This window comes from Jaculus jaculus, chromosome 18 (genome assembly GCF_020740685.1).
Source record: "Jaculus jaculus isolate mJacJac1 chromosome 18, mJacJac1.mat.Y.cur, whole genome shotgun sequence".
NCBI classification, from domain to species: domain Eukaryota; kingdom Metazoa; phylum Chordata; class Mammalia; order Rodentia; family Dipodidae; genus Jaculus; species Jaculus jaculus.
This window is the reverse complement of record NC_059119.1, coordinates 14,170,515-14,190,018: the sequence shown is the minus strand read 5'-3', so window position 1 is coordinate 14,190,018 and position 19,504 is coordinate 14,170,515. Positions and strand designations below refer to the sequence as shown.

Below are 19,504 nucleotides of genomic sequence, written 5' to 3'. Positions count from 1 at the left end.
GAAAGAAAAAGGCAGAGAGAGAGAGAGAGAGAGAATGGGTGCACCAGAGCCTCCAGCCACTGCAAATGAACTCTAGATGCACATGCCACCTTGTGCATCTGGCTTACATGGATCCTGGAGAGTCAAACTGGAATCCTTTGGCTTTGCAGGCAAACACCTTAACTGCAAAGCCATCTCTCCAGCCTCAAATTAATTTTTTAACAGTTCAGTCACTGGATCACTTAAATGAACATGGAAAAAAATTTTTTTTTCAAGGTAGGATTTCACTCTAGTTCAGGCTGACTATGTAGTCTCAGGGTGGCCTCGAACTCATGGCAATCCTCCTACCTCTGCCTCCCGAGTGCTGGGATTAAAGGCATGCACCACCACGCCTGGCTGAGAATTTATTTTTTGAAGTGAAAACATCTCACTTAATGCAACACAAAACATCAAATATTATCATGCAAGAGAAAGCCAAAATTTCTTACTATGCACTGTTTTATTGATAAACTTCCAAATCTCCCTTGAGTATTCTATATTGGTGATGAAGTTTTAGGACATATTTATTAATTGGATATTTGGGGGGGTTATTGGGTACTTAAATATAATTTTAGTAACTAATTGTTTTAGTCTTTTAAGGTGAAATATTATACCCAGCTTCTGATTTTAGTGACCCTACTATATGATAAATGAGGTATTTAATCATAGGAAGAAATGGGGGAGCTGGACGATGCAGCTCTCCACAGTGGGGAGCTGAAGTCCACCCAGGCCACATGGGTGAGCTGTGCCGTGACCGGTACCAATCCGGGGACCAGAACCAGCAAGTCATTTCTAGATATCCTCTAAACTCACAGTGTGTGGTGTAAGGAAGTCAGGTGGTCTTGTAGCAAGTTCTTTGATGTTTCTGGAAGGTGTTGGGAGAAGTTGCAGAGAGGAGGGCAACTGGATGCAGGGCCTAGTCCTCCCAGTTGATGCTGATAGGACCACCAGTCAGTATCTGGCTCTGCAGAGCAGCTGAGGGCTCTCCTTCTCCTACCGCACGGCGTGCTAGACGGTGGCAGCCCTGGGCACAGCGGGAACGCTCGTCCAGCATCCCACAGACCAGGACCCGGCAGTGCAGAAACACCTCCTAAGAAGAGAGCAGTGATGGTAACAGCCACTGTAGGTGATTACGAGAAGCCAGCCACAACACCGACCGTTCCACACACAGCTCACGGCACAACTCTGAGGTACATGTTACCATCCTAACTTTTCAGAAGAGGAAACTGGGGCTTAAGGCTAAGGGTCAGGCCCAATCCATACATTTATAAAGCTTATTGATTTATTTACTTATTAGAGACAGAGAAAGGGAGAAAAAGATGGAAAGAGAGACAATGGTCACGCCGTGGCCTCTAGCCACTGCAAACAAACTCCAGATGCACGTGCCACTTTGTGCATCTGGTTTATGTGGGACCTGGAGAATGGATCCTGGGTTCTTGGGCTTCGTAGGCTTTTTTTTTTTTTTTAAAGACTTTATTTTTATTTATATATTAGAGACGTGGGGTAGGGGGAGAGAAATTGGGTATGCCAGGGCCTCTAGCCATTGCAAATGAACTCCAGATACATGTGCTACTATGTGCATCTGGCTTATGTGGCTCCTGGGGAATCTAACCTGGGTCCTTAGGCTTCACAGGCATGCGCCTTAACCACTAAGCCATCTCTCCAGCCCAAGACAGGTTTTATTGTGGCTGCAAACAGCCTGTGAGCTCCAATTGTAAATCACAGATGCAAGCACCACTTTGTGTCCAGCTTTATGTGGGTGTTGGGGAATTGAACCCAGGCCAGCAGGCTTTGTAAGTAAATGCCTTTAACCACTAAGCCAACTCCCTAGATCCAACAGACTCTTCATTTCTGCTTTTCCCATGTTTCTAATTTGATAACTGCTCACTATTGCATTAAACTGATATTCTGTTGCCCCTTAGTTATGTTTTTTTTGGAGGCTTTATTTTTGCCCTTTTAAGACAATACTCTACAAACATGTTCAGCAAACTTTTTTGTTTTGTTTTTGAGAAACTACCAGAATTGTAACTTTTATTTTATTTTTTTGAGAGACAGAGACACACAGAGAGAGACAAGTAGAAAGGGAATGGATATGCTAGGGCCTATGCCACCTTGTGCATCTGGCTTTACGTGGGCACTGAGGAATTGAACCTGGGTCCTCTGGCTTTGCAGGCAAATGTCCTAACTGCTAAGCCATATCTCCATCCCAGAATTGTAATTTTTAGGTAAAAGAATATGATTTAATGATTACTGTTACATACTATGACATGATTTTCTGGCAAAAAAATCTACCAATTTATAGTCATCATACATTTTGTATAACCTTACAAGCTTTACAATGTATCATTTTTCATATTTACTATGAATGCTATTTTTATTTCCCATTTCACTATCTTTCCTGTAAATTTCATGTCCACATTCTTTGCCCTGTAAAGACATATTGACACACTGTTGTTCTTTTTGCCTTTATCTGCCCAAAGATTTTAAATTATGTTTCTATGATACATTTTTTTGACCAGGCACTCTTATCTTATGGCAGGGGGAGGGTAAGTGTGACACACATCCAGGTGTTAACCTCCTGATGGTCAGTTTCACTATATTTCTCCCAGAGTCATGCATATTTTCACTGTGGACTCTTAGAATGTCACTCATGGGGGCTTGCAACAGCAAGAAGTCTCGGGTCTGGAGTTAAGAGGCAAAGGTGCTCAGCTCACCTTGTGGTCTTGGCCGACGAACTTGAAGACAGGGGCCTGGAAGTGCTTTGCCAGGTGATCCCGGGATGAGCACTGCTTCACTGAGTCATCCGAGACGCAGCTGAAGACAGGACAGAGGGCGTGTAAGGCTTGATCATTCCCACAGAGGTGGAAAAACAACCCTATCCAAAACACTGGGCTCAAGGAGAGGCAGACTGGGTACTTAAGTGAACTGGGCTGTGCTCGGGGCCAGCTTTGTGACAAGGACTCAGACCTCTCACTAAGTAAGGCTAAGGATGCCGTCATTCCCGGAGCCCACAGCTAGGCAGAGCACTTCCTGCCAGGCTCAGGTAACTGACTGTTAGCAGTGTCAGCATTCCTTTCAAAGAGACCTTTGGCTGGCAAGGATGACTTCATTGCTGCTGGACTGCAGGCATTCTGGGTTCATGGAGTTTATTTCTTATTTAAGAAGGCTTTTCTTTTAATATTTTATTTCTTTATTTGAGAGAGAGAGGAATATATATATATATATATATGTGAGAGAGAGAGAGAGAGAGAGAGAGAGAGAGAGAGAGGGAGGGAGGGAGGGAGGGAAGGAGAGAGAGAGGAATATATATGTATATATGAGAGAGAGAGAGAGAGAGAGAGAGAGAGAGAATGGGCACGCCAGGGCCTCCAGCCACTGCAAACAAACTCCAGACACATGTGCCACCTTGTGCATCTGGCTTACGTGGGTCCTGGGGAATCGAACCTAGGTCCTTTGGCTTTGCAGGCAAGTGCCTTAACCACTAAGCCAGCCCCAAGAAGGCTTTATTAAATTTCCTACTTCTTGTGGTAGGACCCCTTATAGACACAAACCACTGAAGGGGACACAAAGGTGAGCAGCCTGCAATTTGTGCAACACGTCTAAGCGTCTTAGGGAAGAACTCATTCTCTGAGGCATTTGCCTCAAATTGTTGTCATTATTGTTCTCTCAGATGTAATGGAAAGCTGCAATTTGATAGAGTTTTGGGGTTTAATCTGAGGACTCCTGCTTAACAGACCTCCTAAGCACACCTGTTTGAATCTCAGGTCCCACATGAGCCAGACACAGTGATGCAAGGATGCGGTGTCGCACACACAAGGGGGCACACATGTCTGGAGTTCATTTGCAGTGGCTGAATGCCCCTTTGTATCCATTCCTACCCCCCCTTTGTTCACCTCAGGGTTAGCTGGGGAAGATGTGTCATGAGGGCGCCTTGCTGAGGCTATAGTTTCAGGTATTAAACATTTTTCTCCACAGAGGTCAAGGGTCCTCTGTATTACTTGTTTCATCCCAAATTCAAAAAGCATTTTTTTCCCTCCCTGGACATAATTGTCTTTTTATGGGTGCCTAATAGTTTTTGAATAAACCAGAAAAAAAAAATAGGATGACATATAAAAACTCTAAAATGCATTTTTTCCCTATACTTATTGCTACGGACCACTGTGTAGTTCATTGCTAAGTATGTTTTTGGTGCAGGTGAAAATTCCAATGAAGTTGTTTAAAAAGAAGGCATCTTGACTTGTGTTATCACTACTGGTCACTTACGCCACCAAACTGGGGAGGAGCTACACAGATGATGTGGTTTCTGCTATTTCTTTTATTATTATTGTTAAAGTTTTATTTATTTATTTGAGAGAAAGAGAGACAGAGAGAGAGAGAGAGAGAGAGAGAGGGAAGATAGAAAGAGAGAGAGTGGGTGTGCCAGTGCCTCCAGCTACTGAAGACAAACACCAGAGGAATGTGCCACTTTGTGCATTTGGCTTATGTGGGCCCTGGGGATTGAACCTAGGTCCTTAGGCTTCACAGGCAAGTGCCTTAAGGGCTAAACCATCTCTCCAGCCAAGAGGGAAGCCTGCTTGCTGAGGATACCCGTGCACCCGAGGAACCTTTTGGCACTGTGCCTACCCGTCGCGGATCAGGTAGTACTTGAGAATCTCGTCGATCTTGGCGGTGGGGGTGGCAAAGCAGCTCTCCACCAGGCTCTCCAGGCCGCTCACGTGCACCAGCGGCTCGATGCCGAAGTACAGGGAGTCCCGCAGCTTGAGCGTGGGCAGGGCTTCCCTGTACGGCTCCTCGAACTCATGGTCCTTGAAGATCTCCAGCGTGAAGGGGAAGATGCCATGGTTTCGGCTCCTGATTTCCAGCGGGGAGTTGCGGAGGTTGGGCACGTAGCCTTCGGAGATGGTGTAGAGTCGGGGGAACTCGCAGGTCACCGGGATCAGCAGTTTGCTGGTCCGAATGATGATGTCCCCGCTGCTCCCCGAGCTCTGCTTGGGCAAGCCCGTCACCAGGTTGCTGGCCACGATTTTGTCATTGATCACCTGTGCCAGCCCAGGGCAAGGAGAGATTTCATACTTGTTTCCAGCTACCCCCTTGTAAACTTTCTCCAAATATCTAACATTGCCCTTTACAGATACAGTTGCCTAAGCCTTAGATCTCTCTCTCTTTTTGGTTTTTTGAGGTAGGGTCTCACTCTAGCCCACGCTGACCTGGAATTCACTCTGTAGTCTCTGGGTGGCCTTGAACTCACAACGATCCTCCTACCTCTGCCTCCCAAGTGCTGGGATTAAAGGTGTGCACCACCATACCCGGCTAGATCTCTCTCTCTCTTTAAAATTATTTGCAAGAGAAAGACAGAGAAAGAGAAAAAGAGAGAGACAGAAAAATAAATAAATTATGGGCATGCCAGGACCTCTTGCCACTGCAAGTGAGCTTCAGATGCATGTACCACTTTGTACATCTGACTTTATGTGGGTCCTGGGAATAGAACCCAGCCCGCCAGGATTTGCAAGCAAGTGCCTTTAGCTGAGCCATTTCTCCAGCCCTAGTTGCTTAAGCCTTAAGGATTTTCCCCACTCTGCTGTGGGTTGTTTTCTGTTACACAGGCTGTCCTGAACTCCTGCAGAGTCTTCCACCTCAGCCTCCCTAGGAGCTGGGCACCTAGCATCAAAGCTGGCTTTTGTGTGCTTTCTCCAGTGTCCCTTCTCTTGAGCAAGACATCCTGACTGCTGAGGGTTTGCACAGTGCGTTTTGGTCAACCCACACATTCCCGTGGAACATTACTCATGAAACCTGACAGTAGGAAAAATCAGCACATTCCAAGCTCTCACAGTTTAGACTAGGACAGCACGCCACGTGTGATTTTTCAAAAGCTGAGGCAGGATAGAAAAGACAGGGAACATTGTGGGGACCTGGGACAGAAAATGAGCCCCTCACCCTGGTGTCCTCACCAGCTGCGACTCAGAAAGTCCAGCACAGTTGATAACGTTTGCTTAAAAGGCCTATTCTTTCTTCTAGGCTGTAAACCTGCAGTCTTCCAGGACTCATAGGAGAAACTCATTTACAGTAAGAGGCACGTCCTAAACTCATTGTGCAACCCTGGTGGCTCCTGGTTTTACTTTACCAGATCCGAATTCCATCCAAGGCCATTCCTGTTCCATTGTCTGGTGTGGACATTTCCTTGCACAGGCCTGCCCGGTCCACTCCCTGAGACTCTGCACCCTTATCTAAAAGGATTATTTTTTCTCTCTCTGCTTTTGTGAGTCACCTCCATGCCATCTAAGTCCCACTCATCCCTTTCCTAGGCTCCTAGAGGCCTTGTCGCCTCTTTTACACCCATGACGTGCTGTCCTCTCAGTACTGCTGGGTGCGTTCCTAACAGGCAGGAATCTTATCCAATATGCCCCCTCCAGTACAGGGCTCTGTGTCGACTTCCAGTGGAAAAAAAAGAAAAAAGTCTTTTCTCTCAAGCTGGCTCAGTGCTTGAACCTACTAACTGCTTTGCAAATGAACTGACCAGCCTCCTTAGGTAAAATAGCTGATTACGGGAAAGGAGCCTGCTCCTTCATGCCGGCAGAGCTGATGCATGTGGGAAATATCTGCGCCTACGGGAGACTCGGGGAAAATCAGGAATGGCTGAATTGTGAATTTTGTTTCCTCATGATGCCCAGGGCCGCAGCGGATACTTAATAACACATTGGTTAAATGCATGGCATGAAATGTCTTGAGCTCGATTCTTTGCATTGTCTGTGTTTATGTGCGTGTAGGACTGTGGAACGTGTGTAGTGTATCAAATGTGTTTGTTCACTTAAAGAGGCCAAAGGAGGACATTTGGGGAGCTGTGGCCCCCTTTCCCCTTATTTCCTTGAGGGAAGGTCTCACTGAACTTAGAACTCACACTGCTTGTTGGTTTGTATGGTTGACCAATGAGCCCCAGTGACCCGCCAGCCTCCACTCTTCTGATTGCCAGGGGTACAGGCGTGCACGGCCACATCTAGCTTTGTTTGTTCTGTTTTGTTTTTTGAGGTAGGGTCTCACTCTAGCCTACGCTGACCTGGAATTCACTCTGTAGTCTCAGGGTGGCCTTGAACTCACAGCGATCCTCCTACCTCTGCCTCCAGAGTGCTGGGATGAAAGGTGTGCGCCACCACGCCCGGCTGGCTTTTGACGTGGGTGCTGGGGATCGAACTCAGGTCTTCACACTTGTATAGCAAGTGCTCATACCACTGAGCCATCTCCCCAGACCCCCTCAATTCCTTTATGTGTAAATAGTTCATCTATGACACAAGCCCTACTGCATACCTCTGTCAACTACCTCCCAAGTTAAGCGGCTTTGGTCATCCCCCAGTGTCCTCAGGAGGAACCTACATCGACCACCGTGCCGCAGCTCTTGAGGGAGAAGGCAATGTTGACGTGAGTGCCATTGGACACTCCTCTGCAGGACGTGTTGGTCAGGAAGAGCTCCAGGCCACCAACCAGCTCCCTGGGGACACTCACTTCAATGCTGCTCGACGTGCACAACACGGGGACTGCGCAGAAAGGGGTGTCTGTTAGCACAGGACCTCAAGAAAGGCTAGAAAGGGCTTGGGGTGTCGGGGGGAAATCCATTCCCCCTTACACAATCTGTACTTTTTATCAGTGGGGCTCAAAGCAAATGGGTAAACAACATCGGGACTTCTAACTCCCACTATTACGATACAGTAACGCTCCTCAGGTAAAGTGTTTCTTGAACTAGGAAAGAGTGTGTTTAAGATTCAGTTCAACACACATTTGTCCAAGGTGAGGCCAGCTTAACTCCGTGCAGTGAAACCCTGAAGGACTCACGTGATTTACAGCAAAGGCACCATGTTGATATAGGTCTGAGCCACATAACAGTACTGCGTTGTTCTTATTGTTAATTATTGCCCCATAAAACAGAGGTAGTAAACACAGTGCACTTGTGGAAGCCTTCCAAATTGTTTTCTTGCTGCTTGGTAAACCATAAACTCTGACTATAAATTCCACCATATATATATATATATATATATATATATATATATATATATACATATGAACATTCCTATGTTCATTTCCCCAGACTCTGCAAATAACCCCCAAGGAATACTTACAAGTCCTGTAGTCAGGGCCCAACATGTGAGGACACGTCATAGGAAGAGAAGATATAAAGAAACCAGAAATAGGTGCTCATGAATATTTGCTAGAGGAGGGAATTAATATTCCAGACACCAAACACTAGATTTTTAGAAAACAGTTCTCAAAGGACTGTTGATAGGAGAAGGAGCTATTATCCAAAGATTCTACTTAGTTTCAACCCTATGGACCTCTGTTAGAATTGTGTCAATGTCTTATACTTCTAAATTGAGTATTAGCTGGACTATTAGCTATAGCAATTAGAGAACAGTTCAAAGGTAAACATCTAAGGAAAGTTAACTTTTGTAACTTTTTTGCAGAGATCTCTTTATTAGTTTTTAAAGAAGTGCTTTAGAGAACGAGAGAGAGAGAGAGAGAGAGAGAGAGAGAGAGAGAGAGAGAGAGAGAGAGAGGGAGGGAGGGAGGGAGGGAGAATGGGCACACACCAAGGCCTCATGGCACTGCAAATGAACTCCAGAACTCAAATACCACTATGTGTGTCTGGCTTTACATGGGTCCTGGAGAATCGAACCCAGGCTGTCAGGCTTTACAATCACGTGCCTTTAACTGCTGAACCATCATATCTCCAGCCCTATTTTTTTTTTTTCGAGGTAGGGTCTCACTCTAGCCCAGACCAACCTGGAATTCACTCTGTAGTCTCAGGTAGCCTTGAACTCAAGGCGATCCTCCTACCTCTGCCTCTGGGATTAAAGGCACTGGGATTAAAGGCATGTACCACCAAGCCCAGCACCCAATTTTGTTTTTGAGATAGGACCTCATGATGTAGCTCAGGCTGGCCTGGAACTCACTAACTAGCCCAGGCTGGTCTCATATTGGGCAATCCTCCTGTCTAAACCTCCTAAGTGATGGGATTATAGGCGACAGCCACAACACCTCGCTGACATCTCTGAATGATGACGGCTTAGGGATACCCAGTGCTCCAAGGGCTGGTGTTCTGGAAGATGAGAATCCTGACACATTTGAGGGAGGGGTTAACAGAGTCAAGGGAGAAGGAAGAAATATAAGTCAGAAGAGAAGTCAAAGTTATTCTACCTTGACAAGTGAGGTTATCTTCCGCTAGCACCAGGCCCCGGGGACACTCGCAGTGGTAGCCGTTCTCAGACCGGACGCAAGAATGGCTGCAGCCACCATTGTTATTGTGGCATCCTTCAATGTCTGCGGTGGGAAGCAACAGACAAGGGAGTCATCATGTAACCCTCTGCCTGGTACAGAGGGCATCAGGGATTTTGCCTGGTTCATGGCGGAATCCCTGGCGTCCGTGCGAAACACGTAGGCAAGCCCATAACAATGTTGATTGCAAGTAACAGCGTCGTCTTCCTGGAGCCTATCAGGAACTACATAGATGTCCTTGAACTTGGTTTTGTCTGATGTTTTTCTCATGATTAGATTGGGACCATGAGGTTTTAGAACTAAGACACAAATGCCATTTTTTTCCCCCTGAGGTAGAGTCTTGCTCTAGCTCAAGTTGACCTGGAATTCACTATGCAATCTCAGGCTGGAATTAAAGGCATGAACCACCATGCCTGATGCAAATGTCATATTTTATTTATTTATTTTAAAGAGAAAAAGGGAGAGTGAAAGAGAGAGAAAGTGAGATAGAGAGAATGAGCGCACCAAGGCCACTACAAATGAACTCCAGACATGTGCACCCCCTTGTGCATCTGGCTTACATGGGTCCTGGGGAATTGAACCTGGCTCCTTTGGCTTTGCAGGCAAATGCCTTAACCACTAAGTCATCACTCCAGTCCCCAAATGTCATTTTTAATTGCTGTAATATTTAATGTACCATATTTGAAAAATTTAAAAATAATTTTATTTATTATTTGCAAGGAGAGATAATATGAAGGAGTACACCAGGGCCTCCAGACATTGCAAATGAACTCCAGATGCATCTGGATTTATGTGGGTCTTGGGGATGCAAAATGGGTCATTAGGTTTTGCAGGCAAGCGTCTTAATTGCTGAGCCATCTCTCCAGCCCAAAGACTTTTTTATTTTTTAATTTTTCAAAGTAGGATCTCACTCTAGCCCATGCTGACCTAGAATTTACTATGTAGTCTCAGGCTGGCTTCAAACTCACAGAGATTCTCCAACTTCTGCCTCCCAAGTACTGGGATTAAAGGCGTGCATCACCAGGCCTGGTTCCAAATTTTAAATTTTATCATATACTTAAAAAAATTATTTATTTATTTGAGAGAGAGACGGAGAGGGAGAGAATGGGTATTCTAGGGCCTCTAGCTGTTGCAAATGAACTTCAGATGCATGTGCCACCTTGTACAACTATCTTATGTGTGTCCTGAGGAATCAAACCAAGGTCCTTTGGCTTTGTAGGCAAATGCTTTAACCACTAAGCCATCTCTCTAGCCCCCGCCAATTTTTTTCAAGATGTGAAAAAATCCAACAATATCACTTTATGAAACATGATTTACACAGAATTTGTTAAAGCCCAGATTGAAGCAGTGACATTAAGTTGCCTTTACAATTTTAATATAACTTTATCTCTATAAAATGTTTTAAAAATTGTTACTTTATATTTCTCTATATAAATGTAAACAAGTTTTAATGCTCTTATATTACACAAATTTCAATTAAATGTATTATTATAAATAAGTAAATAATAGTAATATAAAAAGTAACCAGCAACTAAACTTTATTGCTACATTAAGGAAGCTAGCTTTGCATACACTTGGCATTTTCAGGTATCATGATTAAATACTTATATCGAAGTTCTCAAAAACAATCAAGGCTGTCACTGCTTATGTTTGGGATGTGGCTCAAATTGAGGCTGGTTTTAGAACAAAAACAATTGTACGGTTTGATAGCTTAAGCTTTTACTACCTTTCAAATTGCAGTTCAGTATAATTCATATTTAATTAACTAGAATCCCCCTCTTTTCAGACTGTCTATAAATTCAGAAATGCCTAGTAGAGGTAGCCATTATGTTTAACAATTGGAAAAGTAACCCAGACAATAATACCAGTTACAATTTACTATGAATCTTCATATAGCTTATTTTAGATACACAGAAAACAACTTAGAAAGTAGTTTTAAAAAAGTGGCTTTTCTAAATAAAAGCAGAAACTAAACTGAGGCCCAGCTGATGCAAAATGCCATTGTTTTCTTCCCCATGCCTAAATGGTTGTGGCGGAATCGAGTCCAAGAAACATGTAGGAAGGCAAAAATGAAAATAACCCAGTTTGAGAATTTTGTTTTACAAGCATTTTCTATTAATTAGTTTTCCAGATTCCTATACTAATGAATGCCAAGTCATTTATGTAAATAAAAGGTAATGAAAAGTCAAGTGTTTCTGTTAGGTAGGTCTATGACTGGGTCTAATTTGCATTGGTCTTGAGGAAGGAGTAATTTCCCATTGAATTGATTTAAAAAAAGGCAAATCATAGTATTTTCAAACATTTCTTCAAGATTACATAGAAGCTGGGCATGGTGGTGCATGCCTTTAATCCAAGCACTTGGGAGGCAGAGGCAGGAGGATCGCCATGAGTTTGAGGCCAGCCTGAGACTACATAGTGAATTCCAGGTCAGCCTGAGCTAGAATAAGACTCTACCTCGAAAAACAAAACAAAAAAAAATATATAGAATTCTTAAGTGAAAAGAAAAAGAGGATTAATGCATGCCAATATGCTTTGGAGCTCTGTCAGTAGTAAACTGTTACTATACAAATTCAACAGGCCTTTATTGGAACAAATTCTCTTGTGCAAAAATCTCAAATCCTGGTGTCAGCTAAAGAATAATATAGAAGATTACCTAATAGATTTGGGGTGTGGGGAACAGAAACTTCAAGAGTTCAGTTCAGGGCTGGAGAGATGGCTTAGCAGTTGAGGTGTTTGCCTGCAGAGCCAAAGGACCTTGGTTTGATTCTCCAGGACCCACATAAGCCAGATGCACAAGGGGGTGCACGCGTCTGGAGTTTGTTTGCAGTGGCTGAAGGCCCTGGCATGCCCATCCTCTCTCTCCCTCTCTCTGCCTCTATCTCTCTCTCAAAATAAATAAATGAAAATAAGGTTAAAAAACAAAAAGAGTTCAGTTCATCAGACAGCTGGGACGGTGGTGCATGTCTGTAATTATAGCACTCAGAAGCCTGAGGCATGAGGAGCACAAATGGAGTGTGAAGACATTTTGGCCTATATAGTGAAATCCTGACTCAAAAAATAAAACTCAACTAAAAAAAGAGTACAGTTAATTGCAGTGTTTTCCTATCCAACATAACATGTCAGGTCTACATTTTCCTCTAAGCATATATATATCTCGAATGTCCTTGTCTATAGAACTCCCCTGAAAAACAAGCTCTTTCCCTTCATACTCTATTATGGCTTTCCACAACCCTCATTCACTTGGCAATTATCACTTTACGTTGCCGTTGACTTATTTATTTATTTATTTATTTTGGTTTTTCGAGTTAGGGTCTCACTCTGGCTCAGGCTGACCTGGAATTCACTATGCAGTCTCAGGGTGGCCTCGAACTCTCAGCGATCCTCCTACCTCTGCCTCCCGAGTGCTGGGATTAAAGGCGTGTGCCACCACGCCCGGCTGACTTATTTATTTTTAAATTTTGTTTTTGTGGCGCTAGGGATCAAACCCATGAACCTGCATCTTCTAGGCAAGTGGTCCATCATGGAGATAATCTTACCCCTTGACATGAAATTTACACATAAATATTTTACAAATGAGAGCAGGCATATGATAAATAGCTGATTATGATAATGAAAATGATCCCATTCCAGATTTCCAAATAGTAAGGCGGTTATGAGAGTTGTGGCAGTCCTAAGCAAGCTCTGAGAATACAGAGGCTTTGGTCCTCCAAATAGTTCTGTGAACATTCAGAATGGTTCTGAATACAATTGTTGGATCTCTCTCTCTCTCTCTCTTTTCTTTTCTTTTTTCTTTTGCTGCCTATGTGTGCATCCCATGCCCATGCATGTATAGAGGCAAGAGGAGAGAGTGTCAGGGGTCCTCTTATCGCCCATCCACTTACTTCTTTGAGACAAGGTCTCTGTCTCAACCTGGGGCTGCTGTCAACAAGCCCCAGTGATTCTCTAATCTGTACTCACCCTCTCCCAACTGTGGACTGGGGTTCTGGGGAATTGAATTTAGCTGGTAGTTTCTGGCCTGAGAGGCCCTCTTGCCTAAGCAACAAACGTTCTTTACTACCAAGTCATCTCCCCAGCCCTGATTGTTTCCTTTTTATGGGGAGGGGGTTGTTGTGGGTTAAATCACACATGCTAAGCACATATACTCCATCACTGAGCTACACCCCTGCAATTGTTTACTATTTACTTATCTGAGTGAGACAGGCAGATAGAGAGGGAGGGAATGGGTGTGCCAGGGCCTCTAGTCACTACACATGACTCCAGAGGCACGAGCCACCTTGGGCATGTGGCTTTACCTAGGTACTGGGGAACTGAACCTGGGTCCTTTGCCTTTCAGGCAAGTGCCTTAGCCACTAAGCCATCTATCTCTCCAGCTTTATCATGGGTTGTTGATGAAAAGGGGACTGAGTACCAGCTGGGTGGGTACAGTTTGACTAGACCATTGCCACTTCTCCTAGAATCTCTAGGGACAAGAGCACTGGGGATAGAGGACTTAGGCCCGTAAAGCGAGGCCCGGGGCCTAGAGAGGTAGCGCAGGGATAGAGGACTGCTTGCCTGCTTTGCACAGGGGCCTGGGTTCTATCCCCAGCACAGCATAAGAGCTTAGTCATAATCATGATTTTTGTGTGACCTGGACATGATCCTTTAGCTTAGCAGTTGTCAAATCCTAACCTGCTGCACAGTATTATAAGTAAAGTTTTAAAAAACTTTTTTGTTTTAAAATTTTTTTTTCATTTTTAAGCCGGGCGTGGTGGCTCACGTCTTTAATCCCAGCACTCGGGAGGCAGAGGTAGGAGGATCACCATGAGTTCGAGGCCACCCTGAGACTCCATAGTGAATTCCAAGTCAGCCTGGGCTAGAGTGAGACCCTACCTCGAAACAAATTTTTTTTTCATTTTTTATTTATTTGAGATCGACAGACAGAGAAAGAAGCAGATAGAGAGAGAATGGGTGCTCTAGGGCCTCTAGCCACTACAAACGAACTCCAGATGTGTGCGCTCCCTTGTGCAGCTGGCTAACGTGGGTCCTGGGGAATCAAACTTGGGTCCCTTGGCTTTGTAGGCAACCTCCTCAATCGCTAAGCCATCCCTCCAGCCCCTAAAGTTTTTTTTTTGAAGCAGGGTCTTATTGTAGCCCAAGCTGACCTAGAACTCACTCTAGTTCAAGCTAGCCTCAAGCTCATAGCAATCCTCCTACCTTTGCCTCCCAGGTGCTGGGGTTAAAGGTGTGTGCCACCATGCCCAGCTCAAAATGACCTTTCTTAGATCATCTTATTTCTCTGATTTGTAATTTCAGTATATGAAATTGGAGTAATCACTCTAAATGGTCACACAGTATATTTTCAGGTCTAAAAATAAAAAACACAAAATAGTCTCAAAATCTAAATTGTCTGAAAGGAGTTAAGTCTCATAGGGTGATATTCCAAAATGTTTAGAATGCACATGTCTAGCAATAGGAATCATGGGTCACTTTAATTATCTTCCTTTTACTCCTCAGTGTTTCTCTTATCTCATGATAAAATATTAAGAATAACTTTTTTTTTTTTTTCTCAAGGTAGGGTCTTGCTCTAGCTCAGGCTGACCTGGGTCTCATTCTGTAGTCTTAAGGTGGCCTTGAATTCATGGCAATCCTCCTACTTCTGCCTCCTGAGTGCCGGGATTAATGCCTGGCTAAAAATAGTTAAAGTTTTAAAAGCACTATTTATTCTTTTAAAAAGACATAATTATTTAATAGCACCACCAAAGAAACAAATATGTTTAGACTATCAATAAAAGTTAAGGGTTATAAATACTATGGTTATTAGGTTTTAAGATTATATGAGGATTAACCATAGCAGTTCCAATATGGTGCTCATGAACAATTATAAATGTTCCTTATAAAACATTTCATTAATATTCAAATATGCAAAAATCATAATGTAAAAGAACCAAGATTTAAAGAGGACTTAGGACATTACCCTTATTCAATAAAATTGAAAATATATTTAGCCTTGTTTTAAGAGACAGCTGCTTAATATAATAATTAGTGTTCCCTTAGTTAATAATGCAAACTTTGTTTCATATAACAAATTGTGAGAAATAACCCATGATTTTTCCTTTCAGGATGATATTTTATTATCTTGAATACAATAAGAATAAAATGCTCATAAACAATATTGCTCTATAATCCACAAATTCAATCATCCTGTTGACAAATTATATGTACTCTATAACCAATAACTGTTAAGTCATTTATCTCTCCATATCATTCCCTGAAAATGTTATGAAGACTCAGATTTGTGAAAGCAGACATGATGTCATTAATAAGGTCTAGTGTGTTTTAGAAAAGGGACACCAGAGGCTGGAGAGATGGCTTAAAAGTTAATGCACTTGCCTGCAAAGCCAAAGGACCTAGGTTTGATTCCCCAGGACCCATGTAAAGCCAGATGCACAAGGTAGCACATGTGTCTGGAATTCGTTTGAAGTGGCTGGAGGTCCTGGTGTGCTCATTCTCTCTCTCTCTCAAATAAATAAGTAAATAAATAATATATTTAAAGAATAATCATAATAGATATTTTTTAATTACTTGATATGTATCAGTAATTCTTTTTTTTTTTTAACTACTCAGTCATTTAGAATGCATACAGCATCAGTATTAGAAGTGGATCACTTATCCTCCATGAAATCAAAGCATGTGGGGAGAAATGATTTCTTCTAAAACCAGTTCCCCAAGTTTCAAAGACAGTAAGAATCACCTCCGGAACTTTTTTTTTTTTTTACTTATTTATCCATTTTGAGAGAGAGAGAGAGAGAGAGAGAGAGAGAGAGAGAGAGAGAGAGAGAGAAATATAGAGATGGGCATGGCAGGGCCTCCAGCCACTGTAAACAAAACCCAGATACATGTGCCTCCTTGTGCATCTGGCTTATGTAGGTACTGGGGAATTGAACCTGGATCCTTAGGCTTCATAGCAAGTGCCTTAGCCACTACACCATCTTTCCAGCCCCATGGAATTTATTAAAAATGCAAGCCGGATATGGTGGTGCACGCCTTTAATCCCAAATCCCATCACTCGGTAGGCAGAGGTAGGAGGATTGCTGTGAGTTCAAAGCCACCCTGAGACCACATAATGAATTCCAGATCAACCTGGGCTAGAGTGAAACCCCACCTGAAAAAAACAAAAAACAAAAACAACAACAACAACAAAAAATTTTCAGGCTGGAGAGATTTTCAGTGGTTAAGGTACTTTCCTGAAAAGCCTAACAACCCGGGTTTGATGCCCCAGTACTTACATAAAGCCAGATGCATAAAGTGGCACATGCATCTGGAATTTGTTTGCAGTGGCTGGTGACCCTGGCATGCCCATTCTGTGTGTCTGTCTCCTATATCTCTCTCTGCTTGCAAATAAATATATAAAATTAAAAATAAGGCCAGGTATGGTGGCACACGTCTTCAATCCCAGCACTTGGGAGGCAGAGGTAGGATTGCTGTGAGTTCAAGGCCACCCTGAGTCTACATAGTGAATTCCAGATCAGTCTGGGCTACAGTGAAACCCGATCTCAACGAAACAAAAATAAAAAATAAAATAAAATAAAATAAAATAAAAATAAAAGTAAACTCCAAGGCTCTATCCTCAGCCTGCTGAAGGAGATTCCCCAAGAGAGAGGTCTGTGTGGGGCTGAGAGAGCCCAGAAATCCTCACTGACCGGGAAGGTTGAAAAGCAGGCCTCAGGCCTTGTTATACTGCCTGCTGTGGACACACTTGGGAAGCCAGTTGTGGCAAGAAATTGCTGAAGAGGCAGAGGCAGAAGATGGGGAGAAATGGGAAATACCCCATTTTAGTTTCCCCAGTAATAAAAACATGTTAAATTTTAGAAAAAAAAATCTAGCCTGACTTCCATCCACAGTGTAGCCCCCTTAATGGTAATGAACCCCTTTGTTGTTTCTTTTTCTTTCTTTTTTAAAATTTGATTGAGAGAGAGAGAGAATGGGCATGTCAGGGCCTCCAGCCACTGTAAGTGAACTCCGGACACATGCCCCACCATGTGCATCTGGCTTGCGCGGGCACTGGGGAATCAAACCTGGGTCATTAGGCCTCAGAGGCAAGTGCCTTAACTGCTGAGCCGTCTCTTCAGCTCCCATTTGTCATTTCTTTCTTTTTTTAAATTAATTAATTAATTAATTTGAGAGTGACAGACAGAGAAAGAGGCAGAGAGAGAAAGAGAGAGAGAGAGAGGGAGAGAATGGGTGCTCCAGGTCCTCCAGCCACTGCAAACAAACTCCAAACGCGTGCACCCCTTTGTGCATCTGGCTAAGTGGGTCCTGGGGAATCGAGCCTCAAACTGGGGTCCTTAGGCTTCACAGGCAAGTGCTTAACCGCTAAGCCATCTCTCCAGCCCCCCTTTCTCATTTCTTTACGCATACAAGCTGTTACTCTCTAGCATAAAGGCAGTCTCCTAAATGTCAAAGAAAAAGCCAGTGATTTCCTCTGGGCTCTGGGTTTGAGTCCCTCCTCACCCTGTCTCACCTTCACAAGTCGTGCCATCACTCCTTAGCACGCGGCCGACTCCACACTCACAGCGGTGTGAGTTTTTGAGGTTCACACAAATCTCGCTGCAGCCACCGTTGTTCTGCTCACACTCGTTTTCATCTGTAGAAGAAAAACCACCCGTTGGCCACATGGCGAGGCACCATAATCTGGTTCTGAGCACCTGAGCACAATGTCCACCCCTTCTTAAATACTGTTGCACAGCTCCAGTCCCCACCGTGGTCCATCAGGCCCCACTCTGGTCCAGCGTCATGATGTCTGTCAACCTGATCTCCCAAACCAGTGGCTCATTCATCTGTCTGCTGTCAAGTGAGGGCACCTAATGACCTGTCAATTCTTTCCACTTCAGGTAAAACTATGAGGAAATGAAATGCCTTTTTTTTTTTTTTTGCATATTCCTATTAATTTGCACTGGCAAATCCTCCTTTCTCTAATGCTTCACGAAAAGTTGTTAAATAAATACAAGGTGTTGCATGATGCTGTCCTCAAAGAGAAATGAACATTGACATCTTTATGAGAAGCAGCTTTCATGGCTCATGAGAGACTTGAGATTGGGCCTGTTGACACCCCCCGCCCACAAGGAAGAGCGCGTGGAGGGGTATCAGAGCCTCTCCTGAGACCTCAGTGCCAGCTGGAGGCCACAAGACATGAAGTATCCTGGTCTTAGGGGCTGATAGAGTCCATTAGGGGTGGAAGATCTAGGGGTTGTGTGTGGGGGGTTGCTGGGGCAAACCTCCATTTAGGTAGCAATGGGAAGGTCTTTGCTCATTCTGGGATGAGACTTTTCAATGCGAAGGCTGCTTTGGAGTCTCCATGCTCCTGTATGTAATCCCTCACTCATGCTTTATAAGCCCAGCAAACTCGTTGGTTCACCTGAGTGAAGTCTGGTGGAATTGACCTTTCCTTCAGTCTGTCTTGGGTGTCCTGCCTAGGGGAGGGGGGGAAGTGCTCACTGGCTGCTCCTGAGAAGATTCATGCTACACAAGGCTGTACATCTACTAGTGGCTTATAGCATGAAAGGACCTTACTGTGCAGAACAAAACAGCTGGTAAAATACTTTGACATAGGGTTTTTTTTTCTGTTATTAAAGCAGATGACCTGCCCTCAAAAATCTATTTTAAGGCCAGGAGGGTGGCACATGCCTTTAATCCCAGCACTTGGGAGGCAGAGGTAGAAGGATCACTGTGAGTTTGAGCTCACCCTAAGACTACACAGTGAATTCCAGGTCAGCCTGGGCCAGAGTGAGACCTTACCTTGAAAAAAAAAAAATCTGTTTTAAAAACTAGAGAGATGGCTTAGTGGTTAAGGCACTTGCTTGCGAAGCCAAAGGACTCAGGTTTGATTCCCCAGTACCCACATGTAAACCAGATGCACAGGGTGACACATGTGTCTGGAGTTTGCTTGTAGTAGCTGCAGGCTCTGGTGTGCCCATCCTCCCTCCCTCCCTCTCTCTCTCATAAGTAAATGAAATAAAAATATTTAAAAAATCAATTTTAAGCCAAGCGTGGTGGCACATGCCTTTAATCCCAGCACTTGGGAGGCAGAGGTAGGAGGATTGCCATGAGTTTGAGGCCACCCTGAGAATACAAAGTGAATTCCAGGTCAGCCTGTGCTAAAGTGACATCCTACCTTGAACCCCCCACCCCCAAAATGTCAATTTTATTTTATTTTATTTTATTTTGTGAAAAATGTCAATTTTAAAAAGTG

At 43.8% G+C, this 19,504-nt stretch overlaps 1 protein-coding gene across 1 annotated transcript in view; it reads right to left on the bottom strand.

Annotated features, from left to right (window-relative positions):
- Positions 1–534: 534 nt before the first annotated feature.
- The window catches only part of Oit3 (oncoprotein induced transcript 3), a 28,369-nt gene continuing 9,399 nt past the window's right edge, over positions 535–19,504 (bottom strand). The window contains exons 4-9 of the mRNA XM_004657908.2: positions 17,777–17,899; positions 9,199–9,321; positions 7,384–7,544; positions 4,642–5,057; positions 2,733–2,832; positions 535–1,108 (exon numbers count right to left, since the gene is read on the bottom strand). Coding sequence (XP_004657965.1) covers positions 935–1,108; positions 2,733–2,832; positions 4,642–5,057; positions 7,384–7,544; positions 9,199–9,321; positions 17,777–17,899 — 1,097 coding nt within the window. The 3' untranslated portion in view covers positions 535–934. The remainder of the gene's footprint in view (positions 1,109–2,732; positions 2,833–4,641; positions 5,058–7,383; positions 7,545–9,198; positions 9,322–17,776; positions 17,900–19,504) is intronic.